Below are 19,909 nucleotides of genomic sequence, written 5' to 3'. Positions count from 1 at the left end.
GGGGTCATGCTGTATTTTTACCATGTCCTATATTGTAGGATCAGTTTGAACAGTTTGAAATAATTTAAAACAGTAAAAGTTATGCAACATCCAACTGCATATTAAGCCATTTAACATGTTAAACAAGGCAGAATGAATGCAGTCAAAATGCTTTCAATCACACGTATGTGCAAAGGTGGACAAGATCAATCACATTCCCAAGGTTTTAGTAAACTGCCATGTTTTCACTTGGTGCTGAAAGACAGCAGAGTTGGTGCCAATCAGGCGTCTAAAGGGAAGGCAGTCATCCATAATTAAGGTGCAGAGAAAGCCTTCTCCTACACTCTCCTGCTGCTATGTATTGCCCTGATTGATGGGACACAAGGAGAGGCCCTTCAAGCAGATCCCGGACAGGTATATCATGCAGTAATCCGTTTTTCTAGGTCACAATGATGGAATCTCAACCAGAGACTCATCCTGAAGTATATTACCAACAGTGTCAAACATTTTTAGCTAAGCCCTCCAGTGCGACTCTACAGTATGCTTTCGGCCCATACTCCACAACATATATGTTGTTGTTTTCTTTTTTAAAAAAGTCATTGTATTGATATCCATCCAATGCAATCTGCTTATGCATGCCTGAATATACTTTTATTACTACCCTTGAGGTATTTGTCTGGTGGGAAGCGCTGGAGTCAAACCAGGCTAATCATCCATATAATGATAGGGATAATTGCTGGCAGACAGAAATATTTAGGAAAAGAAAATGGCCAGACAAGCACCCAACCGGTTACCATTTCCTGTACAGCACACCTCTGAGGCACATATTTACATGCACATTTAAGTCTTTACCAAGACAAAAACAAATCCCTACCAAACCTGTCATTTACCTGGCGACTGACATGATTAACCCAAAAGGAAACAGCTTTCTTCAGACAATCCTGAAACTAGGAATGACAGAGGCAAAATTAAGCACTTTTCTGCGCTATTAGTTTCACTGGAAGAGTTAGACATGTGGAGGCATGGCATCATTTTCTTGGCAGTACTGGCACCTCCCTCCCATAGGCCTGCATAGTTTTCAAATGCACAAAACCAGTTCAACAGACGTATCTCAGCTGTCCAGAAGCATGCTCTTCCAGGTAGATCTATAGAGTTCACTCAGGCTTCCTCCACTCAACTCATCCAGTTCAGCCACATTTCAGTTCCAGTTTTCTTCCTGCCATTCTCCCCACAATTTATGAGATTTTATCTTGTGCTTTATTATTTCTTGCCAAAATTCTGGAAGTTTTATGTAGTATCAGAGCTAGTTAGGAGGGCAGAAAAGACATGTGTGTTGATACCCAGTCAGGAATTCCCTTATGGGATTTTAGGAGCAGAGATGACATAAGTCATTCCCAACTCAGGAGTGGGGAACTCAGCTTCACCAACGGGTAGTGGGGGGGGGGGGTATTGAACCAAAACCCTACATCATATGTCAATTTCGAATTCAAAATATACTGGTACATTGAGTCCCATGTCTGTCATTTCAATTTGACCCCATAATCCAATTGTTCCAGTCCCATGCAGGCCCATAGCTGTAACCAATAAAAACGGTGGTGTCTCACAGACCAAATGTTGTCTGCTTCTCTGCCAAGTTCAACACATTGTTATTATTATTATTAATTTTAATATTATTATTATACACCGCTTTATCTCTCCAACAGGAAACTCAAAGCAGCTTAACATAAAAACATCAGCATACAATTTAAAATGTACCAATATGCAAACATTAAAACAGAATTAAATATAAATAGTATTTTGAAAATCCCAATTAAAAACCATTAAAACATGATCAAAGTTAAAAAAAAAACCACAGCACTCCCTGAATTGATCGTAAAAACCTTCATCTTTAAAAGTCTATCTGAATAAAAAGATTTTAGACTGCTCAGAGTCGAGAGGCAGCCACTGAGAAGTTCCACTCTCTCCTTCCCACCAACCAAGCTTGAGATGGAGGTGGGACTGAGAGAAGGGTCTCTTCTGAAGAATCTCAGGGCCCAGGGAGGTTTGAAGAAGGGAATGCGGTCAGCCAAATAGCCTGAGCCTGAACCGTCTAGGGCTTTAAAGGTCATAACCAGCAGTTCGAATTGTGCCCACAAACAGATTGGCAGTCAGTGGAGCTGAAATAACAGGATGGTTGTCTGCTCCCTGTAGCCAGCACCAGTTAGCAACCTGACTGCAGCTCTTTGGTTTCTGGGCACTCTTCAAAGTCAGCTCTATGCTGTGTTACAGTAATCCAGACAGAATGTAACTAAAGCATGTACCACCGTGGCCAAATCTGGTTTCTTAAGGAAAGGCACAGTTGGCGCACAAGATTTTATTGTTCAAATGCCCTCCTGACCACTGCCAATACGTGAGCCTCCAGGTTCAGCACTGAGTCCATGAGGACCCCTAAACTCACAATCACCATCATCCCATCCTGCACAGAAAACAATGTCCAAAGTATGCCCAGTAGCATGGGTAAGGAAGACATCACTTGGGACAGACCCATGGTTATCATGGAGGCTATGAAGTCTTGAGCCACTCCTGACAGGGCAGTCTCAGCATGGATGTTGAAGTCTCTCGGCACTATTAGCCACTGAGAGTCTAATGTCAACCCCGAGACCACCCTGGCTAGCTCAGGAAGGGAGGCTGTTGAGCAGCAGGGTGGGCAGTACACCAACATAATCCCTATTCTGTCTACTAGGTTCCATAATAACACATGTTCTATATTACTCAGATCTTTGTGACGATTATATAGAGAACAGTTTGGGGGAGGAAAAATTATGCATAGTTTTTCCAAGATGTGAATTGAGGCAGTTTCCTCAGGTGGCAAATAAGTAACATCTTAGAATTTCTTAAGACAATTGGGAATGTTCTCAGGATTTTCGTCTTGAACCATCCTATTTTTATTATAAAGACTGATGGACCAAGGGAAACTGGAATACAGATAGCTGGCTAAAGCAAAGGTATAGATTAGTATTTATTTTAACTGTTGTAACATTTCTACTACAAAAACTGTGGTCCATCCCAGAGACAAGAACATTGACTTTCTTGGACTGCAACACCCAGCATCTTTCAGCCAAGTAACATTTCTAAATGGTGATCAATTCCATTTCTTGCATTCCTCACACTTAATCAACTGTGAAATATGATGGGGTGGAGCCTATTGCCTACTCACCCGTGAACCATATGTAGACATCCCACAACTTTCGACACCTTACTTTCTGACAACTTGATCTTTCAACATTTGCAAATTGTAGACAAGTTTCGTTAATTTGATGAGAGGTTCTCTCTTTCATCTGTTCTTCTTGCCTATGAGGCTCACTTAGGACTGCTTGTGTGTAAGTGACCCAAGGCTTGCCTTTTAAAAAAAGTGGACCTCTTCTTGAATCACTTTCGAATGTGTGAAAAATCTTTTTTATCTTTATCATTCATTTAAAGGTGATATATAGTGTGTTACTTACATTTTTCAGAGGCCCAAATATATTTGCAAGCTAAAATAACCTGGGTTCCACTTTTCAACTAATTCCACTTTCTGACAGCAATCCAGTCCTAAAACTATCATATAAATGGAGACTTCCCAAATCACCAATTGCAGCTCTATATCAGCTGACTGTTCTCTGTCTATCAAAGCTGTGGTTTTTAGTTACAGGTATGCAATTCCAATTTAACATTTACTTTCCCTAATCCAAGTCACTTTTGCTTCCTACTCCAGCAGAAATGTCTGAAATTCCAAGCACATTCCTTGGAATCTCGATTTACCTCAATCGACTCCAAATATGCAGTTCTCAGTTGAGTTGCTTTAAATAGAAAAAGGGCCATTTTGTATGTTATTTTAGCATTCTGGCCAGCCAATAAAAATGTAGTTTTAATATAAGGATCTCAGTGTGTCTTGTATAGCCCGAGGTATTGGTTTCTCTCTATCTTATACAAGTTACAACTAAACAGTACATGTGTGATATCTTCCGCCTCTGATGCTCTACAGATACAAAATCGTTCATTATATGGAACTTGGTTAAACCTTCCATGTGATCAAATCTAGTTTTGCTAAATACTTTTCTGAAGTGTTTGGGCATTTCTATCTTTAGATATTGGGCTGTTTGAAAAGTATGTTTAAAACAACTTAGTCATTTCAATGAGCCAGATTTACTGAGGATAGCAATGTCTTTCTGAGCTTCTACATCTAATATTCATTGTCTAACAATGTTTGGATCTAGTTCTTCTGGGAGATTTGGATATAGGGTCGGAAGTCCACAACTCCTAATATGTTTTGTCAACTGAACTAGCCAAGAGGTCTGATGTTAATTTTTTTGTCTGCTCTAACAGGCACAGTTTTGGTAGTCTGTCATTTGTCATGGGCAGAAAGTAGGTTTTTCCCCTTCTCAATGTGGCATCTTTTCAAATATTTAAACATGGCTATTATGTCTCAGTTTTCTTTTTTCCAAGCTAAACATACCCAACTCCCTAAGCTGCTCTTCTTAGGACTTGATTTCCAAACCTTTGTCATTTCGGATGGCCTTCACCAGAAATGTTCTAGTTTGTCATTATATTTATTGAATTGCAGTGACCAGAAGTGGATGCAATAGTACTCCTGATGAGATCTGACCAAAGCAGAATAGAATGGGATTATTTATTATCTCGATCTTGACACTATACTCCTATTGATGCAGCCTAGAGTCACATCCTTTGCCATCCTGCATACAACCCAAAGATAATGAGTAGGCAACAATGATGGCTACTTTTTAGAGAAAGACACTTTCAATGCCTCTACCTTTTGCCTGCTCATTCCCACTGGACAGCAAAGCCCAGTTCCTCCCATGCGTTGCCCAAAAATAGATTGATGAGGCTGGTAGTATCTCCAGAGAGAGGATGAGTGAACAACCACAAAGAACAACTAGTACTGCTTATCTCTCAATTTCAGAGACGGAAAAATTGAGCAATTGTGTGGTGGCAGAAGAAGGCCTATTCTCTGCATGGCATCCTTCTGGAGACATGCAAATAAGTATCATATATAAGAGGTAAGGAGACAGTGGCTGTACCACTTCTCTTGCGCAGTAGGCAGTTTTGGGCTTGCATTTGCACCAACCTTTTACAAATGAGATCTGGGATACATGGCCTAAGCCATAACAAAGTGCAGTCAAAAAGATATGGCCAGGTAACAAGAAGACAAGAATTATTATGAGAAGGCACACTAAAAAAAACTCATCATTTTAGGCAGAGAAACCTGATGAGCAGATTGTCCCTGAGCCTTAGCAAGTACTCAGTTTGGTGAGTGCCAACCCTACTCATGTTTAACTTCAGGTTCCCACAACCATTTACACAGGAAACCCTTTGCATCAAGACAATCTTATTTTCCTTGTTTCTACAATGCAGCAATGTAATCTTAGTTCACAACTGGGCCATTTATGCAACTAAACTGCTGAAAGGAATGTTAAACACGACGGTATATGTGTCACTACATGTAATATGTTTCATTTAGAATAACATCCGTGTTTTATTGGTTGAATTATTGTTTATTTCTTGCCTTTCAGATGATATGCCTTCTGCAAGACATATCAAGATATTGATGGCAGTGAATGGGTTAATTTTCTTCTTCTTCTGCTGTGATCTTTGGGGGAGAATGGTTTCACCAATAATAGTGTTTGCACTGGAAGAAAACTTTTCATTAGTAGTAATACAAGCTTTCCACATAATGCAAACTGTATTAGCAGGGAAGAATAATTACAGCAAGGATCACAGCAGGCTTAAATGTCGCTTCATTGCTCATTATGCTCCTAATCCCATTTATGGTGCCCCAATAGCTTTTTGAAAGTGCACATTTTAATTTAATGTCATAATGCATTCAGTATCATGTTTAATTTGGCCAGGAGGATAACAACTTAAAACTACAGAAATAACTCATAGTGGTCTTTCAAAATATACTCTCCTTTCTCACATAGGATACTAGTAAGAGAAATGATGGTTTAATGGTTTTTCACTTCCAAATCATGGCTTTAGAAAATTTTAAAGATGCATGACTTCAGTATTACTAGCTGAGATAGCTCATTAGATCTGTATTCAACAGATTTTTAGGGAAGAATTTCATCTTGGTCCCACCATCACCAAAGACTTATTTGTTGAGAATCAGAGAGAAAGCCTTTTCAGTAGCTGCTCCCAGGCTGTAGAATTCCCTTTCAGAGAAAGTGCAGATAGCTCTTCAACTCATAATTTGTGTGGCAAAAAGAGGGTTTTTTTAAATGGAATTCTACTTTTATATTTTTTATTATGGATTGAAGGTGTATTAACCTATTTTAGCTTTGTGGTTCTTAGCAGAACTGTTTATTTAATGTTTTAAATGTTGGTACTGCTAGTTTTTATTTTTGGTTTTTAATTAGATATGTCTAAGAGGAAAATGGGATATAACTTAAACAAGCAAACAATGGACAATTTAACAGATACACCAGTTAATTTTCAAATGACCTTCTTAGGAATAGTCTGTCCCCGATGTTCTAAAGGGTATCTCTGGAAAAAAAACCAAGAAACATCTCCAAAGGTACCACTAAAATCTAATATAATTGTTATTTCTTTGAAGAATCCTCAGTTCCGCTGGCTGTCAAACCTAAATTGAAATGTAGTAATACACAATGAGTCATGATGAGCTTCTCATCTTCTTCATTATCAGATCTGACTAATTTGCAATGCCAACGAGCACCTAACTTGGATTGTTAATGAGTGTTCTGCCTCAGCTACTGAATAGAACCACCTGTTTTGTATAGATGCGAATAAATAGATTTAGGACCTGTCCACACAGACTAAAAAAACTGTACTCACTCACCTCATAGCCACTCTGATCCTAATACATGATGACAGATTATTCATTTGCAATGTTTTTCTTTGGATTTTAATCCAGTTAAAAATATTTACTTTTACCCAGGGATTTTACAGAAAATTTGGAATTTGGGACATGGTGTTGGGAATAAGAAGCTGGATTGTGGTACATACTGGTTGATGGGAGATGAACATTCCCCCCAGAAAGTGGCTCTTTCCTAGGTTGAATTTTATACTTTAAAAAATGGTTTATGTGTGTGGGTACTCTCATATCAGTATATTAGTATTAATGCAACTTTTCTTACCAGAAATTATGTTTTTGTATACATGACAAAGTCAAAAAGGTGAAGCATCCACAGCTATGTGGTAAAAATAATGTAAGACTGGAAACACATATTACCTCCTAACAGTGAGGTGAGTTCGCCAGACTGGTGAAATAATGTGGAACAGTGTGTATGATAGTTGAATTGCTCACATTTTGAGTTAATTGATTACTGAGATTTACTGCAGAATCTCCAGAAGGAAAACAAAAGGTATCACCTCGATAGCTTCCTTGAACAAAGTTAGAAATCTGTACTTCAGAAGAAATGTTTACACAGTACTGCCTTACTTCCCCAGAATATGAGAAACATCCTCACTCTATCCAAAATATTTGATAGAGGTGGGCCACAGGAAACAGATTGTTTAAGCAACAACATGACATTGATTCTGTTAGTCATACTTTTTAAAACCAACCAGGAATTTGACACACAATGTGGTACAGGTAAATCATAAAGGATATTGTTACACTGAAATCAAGACCCACAGTTCCCATTCAGATTCACTCAGGGATCTCATTTTTTCTTACCACAGTTCCAATATGTATGTAAATCAATATCAAAATATAAAGCAAAAATATCCAAGCTTGCACAATCAAATCGCAGTGAGTGAAGCAACTTTAGACACTTGCCTGTGAGGGACGAAGAGGCAAGGTCAATGTGAGTAGACCCAGGATACATTTTCAACCTCTGCCGCAAAATCCTGTTGATTGTTGACCGGTGCACCATTTTATCATCATTGGATGAGAAGAGAAACATGAGCACGACTTGTGCAATCACTCCACCTGTGTCTGGGCTGAAAGACAACCAAACCACAAAATGCTTGCTGATTAATCTGTATATGTTCACATACACAAACTATTTTGCCCCGAGATTCTTCAGAAGTGGTAAACTGAAATGAATTTATATCCACAAACAATCTCTGTGAGAGAAGAGAGTAACAGGAATTTGTCCCGATGATTAGAAAGATCTCAAAAAGTAGCAAAGTCCTTGAAGTTCAGGATTCTGGAGGGCCCAGGGTTATTGGATAGTGAAAAAAAATCAATGAACAGTAGATCACACACAGAGTTTAGTATTTTCAATTTGGATTCTACTCAAGAATCTAGAAAACAGAATGGTGCTGTTTGATAATGTGCCATGTTGTATGTGCCACATTATCCACTTGTTTCATGATCTGCCTGTTTCATTATACTGTATGTAATTCCTAGGGGTGTGCAAATCATAAGTAGTATCTAATTCATAAGTTGTATCTAATTCATAAGTTGTATCTAATTCATAAGTTTTGTATATACGAACAGATATTAAGAAACAGCAGTGGGGGGGGGGGAGAGAGGCGCCCACGCAAAAACTTAAGAATCAAAACTCATCCAATACTTTTTGTTTGAATTTTATAATGCTTGGAAGTCAGTTTCATTTTTAGCGCAAGCGAAGCAAAACCAAAAAGGCTGCCATTCCTCTTTAAATTAAGAAGAGATAGGCTGCCTCTTGCCATGAGGAGAGGAAAGCAACAGGGTGGGAGGAGCTGAGTGAGCTGGGAAAGAGACTATGACAGCACAGAATTTTGGGAAATGTAGTTTGGGAAGGCGAGGAGCCCTATTTATTTATTATTTATTTCATACATTGATATCCCGTCCTTCTCACCTCTGGGAGGGGCTCAGGTCGGCCTCACAACCTATGGCAGAGAATTCAAAAGGCCCTGCCCTCTACTACATTTCCCAAAATTCTGCTCAGCATCAGAAAGCTCCAATTAGGATAGGGGAGAGATTTTTCCTCCTAGCAGCAGCCAGAGTTCCAATAATTTGTTGAATCTGCAGCAATTTATTGGAACATGGCTGCTGCTAGGAGGGACAAATCTCTCCCCTATCCTAATTGGGGTTTTCTGATGCTGAGCAGAATTCTGGGAAATGTAGTTTAGGGCAAGGCCTGACAGGAGGACTGACTGATACTTCAATACTAGTAAGCAAATCTGTGCTGGGCCAGAAATACTTAAATTGAAGTTTTATTGGTTAAAAACATTCAACGAGATAGCTGTTGTGGCTTTAAAACGTTTTTGTAAAAACTTTTGTAAAAATATTTTAAAATTCCCAAAAATCACTAGACGAATGAATATTTCTGACACTTGAGGGGAATGATCCTCTGTTATCTTGAGTCATTGTATACCAAATTCAAGGAGATATCTCTTGTAGTTTTTTTTAAAAAAATGTTTGTAAAAACTTTGAAAATTCTCCAAAAGTCTGTGGATGAGTGAAACGCTCTGAAACTTGATGGTAAATATATTCTATAATCATAGCAAGTTTCATGCCAATAACTTCAACAATGAAGGAGAAAGAAGCCCCCAAAGTTTCCCGATTGGCACAATTACTTAATGAAAAGTAACAAAAAAGTAGTAATTTGTTATATTTACGATACGGACCCCGTCTAATTTTGGAAACACTATAGAAATGGTTCCTCCCCCAACATTTTTTATTGATTCCACAAGCCTAGAAACCACTATGGTATTGCAATTCTGTCTGTGGCAATTTCATCCCAATGATTTGTTGGTTTGTTTGGAATTTCTCCCAGGTTATCTATCATTACTGGAACCACAGTAGTTTTCTTTTCCCAGGAATTTCATTGGCTTTTTGGCTAAGACATAGTGTATTATTGTTATTCTTATTATTAACTACTTTACAGATAGTATCAAACTTCCAGTGGTGAAATAATACATCTCTGCGAATCACAATCATGTTGTGTTCTTGCTCAGTATGATAAAATGCTTGGGAAGGGAATGACACTTTTGAGAGCTATGAGCAACACCCACTGAAAGAAATGACGCTTATAAAGCACTACTCTTATGGAATGTCTTCCTTGTGTCTGTTACCCAGAAATTGCTTCTTTTCCCCACCCAAAATTATTTGCAACATATTACAGATGACATCACTGTTGCATCATGCAAAATAATGCAGCAACAATTATTTTTGCAAATCTTCTGATCCAGGCAGGAGGAGAAGTGAGTGTGCCCATATTTACACATCTTTCCACAGGCAATTTGCAATGTTGCAAAATGGGATGAAACCCAAGCTTTCAATCCCCCATTAGTTGGCTAGGGTATTCTAGGAATTAAAGTTTCAAAAAAATATTTTCCATCTCTAATCAACATTAGCAATGAAGGATAGAAGAAATGGGATATTCAGTCAGAAGCTTTTCCTGTTTGGAAATTCATGAGCTGAGCCTTCTCTTTATACTTTCACATTACACTGTAATGCTACACCATCCATTTTCTCAGTTTTCCACTCCATTTCCCAAAATTATCAAGGTGTGTTTGAGAAAGGGTGGAGTAGGAAAAACCACTTCTGAGGATTTACAAAAGCAGAGGGATTCCAAACTCTGATGCATGTTCAGACAACTTGGTAATTGGAGGACACTATCATGGAAATAGTATTTGCTAAAGTTCTTATTCTTCACAAGAAAAGAGGTCTCAATCCAAGTGTTGAGATGCCGTGTTGAAAAATTTGTGAACTGTTGCAAGGTTATTTGACCATATACTAGAACTAGAATGGGAGAACACCAATACCAAATACTGTAGGCTATGTTTCAGAGCAAGGAACTGACAAACCTACTCTGAGTATTCCTTGTCTATAAAATTTATGAAATCAAAAATATCCCTAGACGCTGATTCAAGAGAAAACCTCTAAAATGTTCCATTTATGAAAAGAACAAATTATATACTTACATCCCTAGTATGAACATGGGGAGGAAAAGATACTAAAGTTAAAAAGACTGCTAGCAGCAGAGATACCTAGTTCATTAGACTGGGTCTGCGAGCTTTACTGAATTCATAGGAAAAGCCCAGATCTTCCCTTGGAAATTTAAAAACAATAGATTCAGAAATGCTTGTCTCATTCTGAATTAAGTAGTTCTCACTCACTACCAGTTTTTTTAATAATCAAGTAACCTACAACACCTGGTATTCCTTGGAGGTCTCCCATCCAAATACTAAGGCTGAGCATTCAAGATCAGACAAAATGTATTGCCTGTAAGCTATATTTGAGAGGAAAGAACTGGCAGAACCAACTGATGTGATTGCCATAAATCAACAGATAACTTGAAGATGCACATACATACACTCATATGTTCTGTGTTGCTTGTAGAGAAAGTTTTGTGATAAACCATTACCTTTATCATCCTACTAGCATTTCAAATGTAATGTTGAGACTACTACATCCCATATTTCTTATAGGTGCAAATGATGATGAATTGCATGTATAAATATACCCTGATAATCATCTGGTGAAACATCCTTGGCATTCTGTGCAAATTTAAAGGGAATATTTTCCCCGTGAAAATAATTCACCTCCCTAAAAGCCATCAAATGTTGAATAAGCAAACTCAGAAATCAGTGTCTTGATTTTAAAGCATTTAAAATGCAGCTCTAACATCCAAAGGTGTCACCATGCTATTTGCTGAAGTAAAGATCACAATTAAATCTATATACAATTACATCTAATTTATTATCTCGTTGGCTTTATCATGGGTGTTCCCCGGAACTTTCCACAGTCTTTCCCCTCCTCTCCCCACCCTTGCCACACCCTTTCTTCCTGTGCTGCACCACATACACAAATTAAGGCCAGTTCTCCAGGCACACCTCTTCAAATACCACAACACGTCCTGTGAGCACGTGACAGGTACAATCTGTGACACCCTTTCTTGGTAATAAATTGCTATTTGCTATTTATTCTATTTCTGCTGTCTCTATTATGGCAGAAAGCAGCTTGAATAAATTAACAGAATTTAGGAGCTGGATGGTGACTGCATTGTGTGACCCTGTCAATCTGGTATCTAAACTACGAGAGTTGAATGAAAAGTAATGCCTCCACCTTTGTAACTTCTCAACAGATGGCAGTACTGGTATGCAGCAGGCACTGGCTTGTTCAGTAGACTCTTCTCTACAGTTCCATTTGGCGGGAAGCCTTAGCATTGAACGGTTGTGTTGTTAAAGTGCGAAGTATGGAACCCTGCACAGATGGCCGGTCAATGCGACTTAAACAATGTGCAGTCATTGAATTCTTGACAGCAGAAGGTGTCACCCCAAAGGAGATTGATCAGAGAATGCAAGCTGTTTATGGTGATTGTGTTGATGTGAGTATTATACGTCATTGGGCGAAGTAAGTTTAAAGATGTTGAGGTGGAAACATCTGACTTGCGTGACAAACAAAGAGTTGGACATCCTGTGACAGCAACCACCAAGGTTCACAAGCAAAAGGTTGACAGATTAATTCAGGACGGTCATTGTATCACTCAGAGAGAAATTTCAAGCATAATTGGCATTTCACAAGAACGTGTGGGTCACATTATTGCTTTACTTGGCTATTGGAAGATCTCTGCACGATGGGTACTGTGAGATGCTGGTTGCGAAACAGAGTGTCAACTTCTTCCGTGACAGCTTCAGAAAACTTGTTCATCGTTGGCAGAGAAGTATCGAATTGTCTGGTGATTATGTGAAAAAGTGAATAGTGGTAGTTAAAGAACACATTCTAAGGATCATTTCTGCATTTGATTTATTAAAATATTCCCATCTAAAACCAAGTAACGAAGGTGGAGGCATTACTTTTCATTCAACCCTCGTAGATAGGGTTGCAATCCCCTTGAACTCCCAGATTTGCAGCTTTAGTGTACTCCTAAATTCAGACCTGCACCTGGATGCCCAGTTTTTAGATAAAAGTAGTGAGCTAATTGCTCAATTCTGGGAAATGTCAGATCTGTCTGTGATGACACGACATTTGGTTTATTGTAAAGGACTTTTTGCCTTTGGAAAGTGTCCAGAAAGTTTAAAGGTCCAAATGCTGTAACCAAGTTGCTGATGGAACCTGGCTATAGGAAACATGCATCTTTCTTACTGAAACAGTTTCATGGACTGCCAGACCATTGACCCTATAAAAACAGCTGGGCTAAATGCCGATCCCTTTTAAAAATACTTCATCTAATAGTGTAACACTGAGTGATAGAGAACATTCATTAAAGCATGCCACCTCCAAAGTCATTAATGTCCACAACAGACTGTGTTAATGCTCATCTCCAGATTAAAACTAAGGCATCTGGGATTGTGTTACCACAGGGTGACACGACTTGTCAAATATGGCTATTAAGGGCTTAGATAAAGTGCTGTATACAAGGGAATATAAACCTCTCACTAAGAGAAAGTGTTCTTGCGAAGGCATGGACATTTTAAAAATCTAGTTGGCCCACAGAGTCATGCCGAAGGACCTATGGCTTTTAGAGATGCATATACAATAATGAGTCCGTAAAGTGGAAATAGAGAAGATTATAAGATAATATTTTCATTATTTTTAAGTTAAGAGGTGGGAAGATATTAATTTTAGTTGCTTTTTATAGTTTTTCCTTTTCTTATAGAGCTTATAGGGTGAAGTGGGTGTATGAATTATCCTTTCAGTGTTTAGTTTTCTAATCACAGGTTTTACCATTTGTATAATGAGGTCTTGATGAAATAAAAATATTGTTGAAAAGAAATATCAAATGTGAAAAGTATGAATGTGAAACAGAATGTATCAACAATGCAATCCTTAGAGTGAGTGAGCTGAAGTGGATAAGGATAAGACAGAATTATACACTCAGGAAATGAAATTAAAGAAGAGGTGTGGTATGGCATTAATAATGAGGAGTAAGGAGATATTATACAGAGTCTGACTGAATCATATCAATAAGACATGAGGGAAAACTACTTAACAATCGTGGCGAGAATCATCTATGCAAGACGTTGGAGGACAAACAAAATCACTTTCTTGAAAGACTGGCTGATAAAAATGATAGAAATAATATGGATATACTAGCACAACAACTAGCTATAGGTCAAAACAGATTTTAAAAAGAAACGGACTAGATTTTATTGACAGACTTTATGAAACAAGAAAAAAATAGAATAATACTTTAATGCAAGAAGAAAAATGAACATATGCTCTCCAGTGATCTTAAAATGCCAGAGGAGGAAAAGCTACATGAAACAGATTTTTTTTAATGGATTCTTGAATTTATCACAATGAAGAGGATTGGAAATCAACTATTTTTTCTTTTTTTTTCTTTTCTTTTTTGGTTATTTTCTCTCTCTTTATTTCTCTTTCTCTCTTCCCTTTCCTCCTAATCTTCCCCATTTTCCCCATTTTTTTTCTTTTATTCTAATGAAACTTCTAATAAAATTATATTAAATAAAACAAGACATGAGGGAAAGCCTAGTCATATAACCAAGATTCACATTTATGTCCAACTACAGAAGTAGTAGAAGAAGAAACTGAAAGATACTACACTTAAACCCAGGAGGAAATTGATCACACACCCAAACAGGACAAGTTCATAATTATTGGTAGCTGGTAAGCAAAAATATAAAACAGAGCAGATCCAAACACAGTTGGAAAATTAGGATTAAGAAATGAAATAGGAGAAAGCAACTGGCTGAATTTTGTAATTCAGACAGTTTGTTCATCACATACAACAATTGTTCATCTCTGATGTAGTCCTCCATACTGCTGGACTATTATTCCCACTGGTGAGGTTGGGTAGGATATAGAAACTGCAAGATGTGAGCCCATCTACACTGCCAGAAAATGCAGTATAGATAGCACATTAGCCTGTGGCATCTGATTAATGTACCCAAAATTATGTGGAGTAACACTGGGTAAACCATTTAATGTTTAAAGCCTTACATGGTTTGTGTCCAGATTACCTACAGGATTGCTTTCTCCTGTACAATCCGTCCTGAATACTTAGGTCTCGGGAGGGGTGGCTACTTCAGCCTGTTTCCCAGAGGAACTTATTATTGGCCTCCCAAAGACTGTGGAATGACCTGCTGGAAGAGCTCCAACAGCTAATGAGCTGTTGGAATTTAAAACACATTTGAATACCTATCTCTTCCGGAAGGCCTACCCAGTGAGTTTTAATAATGAATTTTAAACTTGTATCTTTGTATTTATTTATTTACTACATTTATATCCCGCCCTTCTCACCCTAAAAGGGACTCAGAGCGGCTTACAAATTAAATTTACATACAATATTATATTATTAGCATAGTACAATATTGGCAAAAAATTACTATATTGTACTAAATCAATATATTATAATATTATTAGTAATATTACATGTAAAATATAATATATAATTAATGTTATTATATTATTATAATAATTGTACTGTGTATTTTAATATGTATTTTGTAGAAATATAATTTAATATGTGTATTGTATAGAATGTTTTAGGTGATTATTTGTTTTCAGAGATGTTGTAACCTGCATCGAGCCACGAGGGGAGGCTGGTAAGAAATAATAATAATAATAGTAATAATAATAATAATAATAATAATAATAATAATAATAATAATAATAATAATAATAATAATGTGATTTACCCTCAGGTTAAGAAATATCTGCATACCTGGATCTTTGCAGGTATGGTGGAAACAGACACCTGGGATCACTCCAGCGATGGTAAGCAGGCTGTGTCTTTGTTTTTTGGGCAAAATGGCGTGAGGGAGGGAAGGGTGGCACTGGCCATGCTCACTCATGCAGATAATACATCAGCACAGCTGGGATGTATGGCCACCTCATCTCCCACCAATGTAGTGGGCTTTCCCCTTAATATGTGGTCTCAAATGCAACACAAACCAGCATTTTGGGCAATATGGAAGCACCCTGTAACTATAATATAGAAAAACTAATTAATTTTATTGAAATACTAATGATTGAAATACTTATAATTAATCTGTTTAGCATCACAGTTGGTTTATGGGATTCTTCATTCTCCCTTGTTTTGCTGCATAACCCCGAAGCAATATAATGTGGCCTTTACAAATGTTTGGTAAAAATGTATAATTGTAATAATTTGTGCATTAACTGAGATGAAGTTGCCTCATTTCCCAAGTAAAGAACTCAATTATTTCTCTGTGATCAAGCACAGAACTAACTGAACAAGTGTTTTCACGCATACACAATGGTGAAAACACCCATGATCTGTGCTGAGCAAGGGAAGAGAATTTGCCATGGATTATAGGTTTACCTACCTCACCCTGACAAGCCGTGAGCCTCTGTATTTATGCCTTAATACAGAATTGTGAAATGTTTCATGCATCTGTTGAAAAAGAAGAAATGGCAATTCTTTTAGTAAACCAAATATAGAATCAATCAAAGACATGTAATCCTATTAAGTCAATAATAATGATAGGCAGATCTGTCACAAGGTGGTCTGTATGTCACAAATATCCTCCCAAACAACTGCTGCACACCTACGGACAGATCCTGGCTCTTCCTAACTCCAACCCAGCTGCAATGGTCCAGCTCGTCTCCGTTTCTCTTCCAGAATTCCAAACCTTAGTAAAGAATAGGAAGGCCGTGTTTTGCACACAATGTTTTGATTGTCTTGCTTCGAAATCGTTTCAGTAGTTTCTCTGAAGAAAGTGACAGTCCAGCTGCAATGCCAGTTTTCCTGATTTATGTGATAAAGTCTTCAGTATGCTTCATCAGATGGAAGATGTGAAATGCCAAGGCACAAACTTTGTGTCATTTATTAATTCTCCTGTGTGCCATTCTACTGTGCACCAGTTGCTGCCCCCCTACACACACAACGGCAAGGGCTTACAGCATGGGTCCTCAAACTTTTTAAGCAGAGGGCCACTCCACAATCCTTCAGACTGTTGAGGGGCCGAATTATCATTTGAAAAAAATACAAATTCCTATTCACACTGCATATGTCTTATTTGTAGTGCAAAAACAACAACGAAAGAACAATACGATATTTAAAAATAAGAACAATTTTAACCTATCAGGATTTCAATGGGAAGTGTGGGCCTGCTTCTGGCCAATGAAATATTCAAGTTAAATAGGATTATTGTTGTTATGTGCCTTCAAGTCATTTCAGACTTTGGGCAAGTCTAAGTCTAAAACTGAGGTTGCGGGGCAGGTAAATGAGGGCCACATCCAGCCCACGGACCTTAGTTTGAGGATCCCTGCTTTAGAGTGCTAGGTACAGACGTGACTTGCTTGTAGAGCAGAGATAACTTGCTAGCTGAGTAACCAAGTGTAGACTAAATATAGTCTTATCAAATATCATTATATGGGCATCAGCTGAGTTTGCTCAACATCTCCATCCATACAAATGAGCCAGGATGTTATACAACATTTCCTGTCATGCAGGGCCAGACAAAGAAATACTTAATCACATTGCGCCACATCCTTACTTTGTGAACAAGCATTTTTGAATATGAAATGTGGGCATTATTTTTTTTATCAGAATTCTGCATCTTTACAAATAGAAATAAATAAAATGTACAAAATACAATTAAAAAAAACAGTTTGAGCACTAGATTCTAATTTCATACAATAAAACAAAAACTAGGCTTAAGTAATCCATTGTAAAAACAGAGATAACTTTAATCCACACTGAAGACTGATGAAAAACGAAAGAAAGAAAAAGGGAGAGAATGCCAAAAATACAAAGATCCAGCCCTATGTCCCTACCAAATATGTTTCTAAATGGCGGGGGCACTCTTTTCCTTTCATTCTGAATTTAGTTCTCACATAGGGTCATTGGAATATGCAGCCTTTCAAACACCCTAGCTCAAAATTATTTAGAGCTTTATTGCTAAAGACCATATAATACAGCTTGAAGCCAGCTTGAGGATGGGGTGTCTACAAAAACATATGCCCAAAGCTGTAGAAAGTGCGTTAAAAAAACACCAGAATGTCTGGAATGAGGCAAATAATGCACTGCAGCTGATCACAGTATATCTCATGCTGATCTTGAAACTGGGATGGGACACTGACACACTTTTTAAAAAACCGCCAAAATACAGCTGGCCAGAAGGTAAATATAAGTACTCCTTCAGAAAGCAACCCATATTATTTCCATGGGAATGCTTGCTTTACACCCCTCTGTTCTCATTTTCTGGGTCCTGCCATGGTCCTGCATTGATCCCGAATAAAAATGAAGATGGGTATCAGCACATTTCAGTCTACTGGTTAAGAAAAATAAATATTCCTGGCTTTAGTTCCAATCCGAAGCCAGCAGATACTTTGGTCACTATATAGGAAGACCTAGACATTTTTAGAGAAGTTGTATCTAGGAATCTAGGATGAACTAGAATGGTCAACATCTGCTGGAGACTGGTCATAGAGATTCCTAGACACCACCTACACTGCCATATAACAGAGTTTGAAACTACATTATATGGTCAGTATAGACTCATATAATGCAGTTTAACTGCATTGAGTTGCCTTATTTGAGTCTACATTGATCACATGATGCAGTTTCAAACTGCATTGTATGAAAGTGTAGATGGGGTCCCAGAGCCACTTTAATCAAATCTATGAATAATCAAAATCCACACAAATAAAACCCACAAATGTGGAGGGCCGACTGTATTTCCTTTTTCCACGGGAAAAAAAGTTTGGAATTTTTAGTTGATTTGGTTTTTCCCCTACAATGATCCATCAAACTTATGCCGTCACACCCAGGCATCTTTTAAAGCTTTAAGATGTGCTTCTTTCTTTACCCAGGTGAACTGCGGGGGCCTTACTTAGAAGCTCTGGAAATCCCAGTAACCAAAGGAACTTCAAGTTGAACAATCAAACAAAATTTTATTTTCACAAAGTCCATGGCAGACTTGGCACATGTAGTAAAGGTTGCAAATATAAACAGTCAACTTATAAAACTTTGCAGATGTTCCTTTCTTGCTTTTCCCCTTTAGTAGCTGGTTTAACTTCCTCCAAAGGTGAAAAGATCCTGAGATCCTCTTTACCCTAGCCCTGAGCTATCAGAAAGAGCAGATCTATAAGTATCTAAGCTCAAAGCTAGTTTTTGAGGTGAAGTAGGTAGAATGTCTTCCTGTGGCAGAGAAATCCTGAGATATTCTCTGCCCCAGTGCTAAGCTACAATTTTTAGAAAGAGCAGGTCTTTCCCTATCTATGCTCAGCACTGGTTTTAAAGGCAGAGGTCAGTACTTATGATGGCTTTGTCAGAGTTGGCCTGGCTTGGCCACACAAGCACATCTGAGTTTTTTTTTAATTCAGTCTAGCAGGCAAGAGGCTTCTCAAAATGGAGCCTTCTTTCCCCAGAAAAAGGGGCGGTCTCTAGAACAAAAAGATACATTTGCAAGCTGCAAGCAGCAAAGACTTTGCTGAGCTGGCTACAAACTCTACTAATGGCTAACTATCAGAGTGCTGCAGAATCTGCAGCAACCCTGAAACAAATGCAAACAGGTGCTATTTCTACAACTATGGGCAGCTTATAAAATCAAATTCCTGGGAGACAGAACAAAACTTAAACTACCAGTATTTTCCTGTGTTTTTTCTTTCTGCCTGTATTTCCTGCCTGTAGAAGACTTTAGAGTTCAGGTTCACTAGATTAAAATCCCAGGCTATACTTTTCCTCTTTTCTTCTCTTATCATTTAGGCTTCCTACTACTGCTACCACTTCCTACTCATTCTTGTCAACACCTACAGTTACAACTTCTTCTTTAGTATGTAGCATCCCTATATAATTTCCCATAATTTCCAAATTCCCTCGGTGCGTGTGTTTGTTACAGCCCAAATGAATCACTATTTATGTTTTCTTTTGTGTTAAGATATTACACTTGAATACCATTCCATCTTCACAATACTAATTATCATATATATTTCTGCTTCTCTCCCTTCCTCACTTCTATAACATTAACCTTTAGACACTAAACGTGTAATCTCCCCATTTTTGAGGTATTATACTGTATAACTTTTGGTCAATTTTATACTAGTTATTGTAAGGACAGATTACCA

The 19,909-nt window shown here is 37.9% G+C and overlaps 2 protein-coding genes across 2 annotated transcripts in view; one reads left to right on the top strand and one right to left on the bottom strand.

Annotated features, from left to right (window-relative positions):
* Positions 1-19,909, bottom strand: part of LOC134292527 (transmembrane protease serine 11C-like) — an 87,308-nt gene that overhangs the window by 23,985 nt on the left and 43,414 nt on the right. Inside the window, exons 4-5 of the mRNA XM_062957748.1 lie at positions 16,165-16,232; positions 7,754-7,917 (exon numbers count right to left, since the gene is read on the bottom strand). Coding sequence (XP_062813818.1) covers positions 7,754-7,917; positions 16,165-16,232 — 232 coding nt within the window. The remainder of the gene's footprint in view (positions 1-7,753; positions 7,918-16,164; positions 16,233-19,909) is intronic.
* The window catches only part of LOC134292526 (nucleolar and coiled-body phosphoprotein 1-like), a 29,942-nt gene continuing 19,002 nt past the window's right edge, over positions 8,970-19,909 (top strand). The window contains exons 1-2 of the mRNA XM_062957747.1: positions 8,970-12,239; positions 15,520-15,592. The gene's annotated coding sequence lies outside the window, so the exon portion shown is untranslated. The remainder of the gene's footprint in view (positions 12,240-15,519; positions 15,593-19,909) is intronic.

This window comes from Anolis carolinensis, chromosome 6 (assembly GCF_035594765.1).
Source record: "Anolis carolinensis isolate JA03-04 chromosome 6, rAnoCar3.1.pri, whole genome shotgun sequence".
NCBI classification, from domain to species: Eukaryota; Metazoa; Chordata; class Lepidosauria; order Squamata; family Dactyloidae; genus Anolis; species Anolis carolinensis.
Note: the sequence above shows the minus strand (reverse complement) of the source record. Positions and strands in the feature narration are given on the sequence as shown.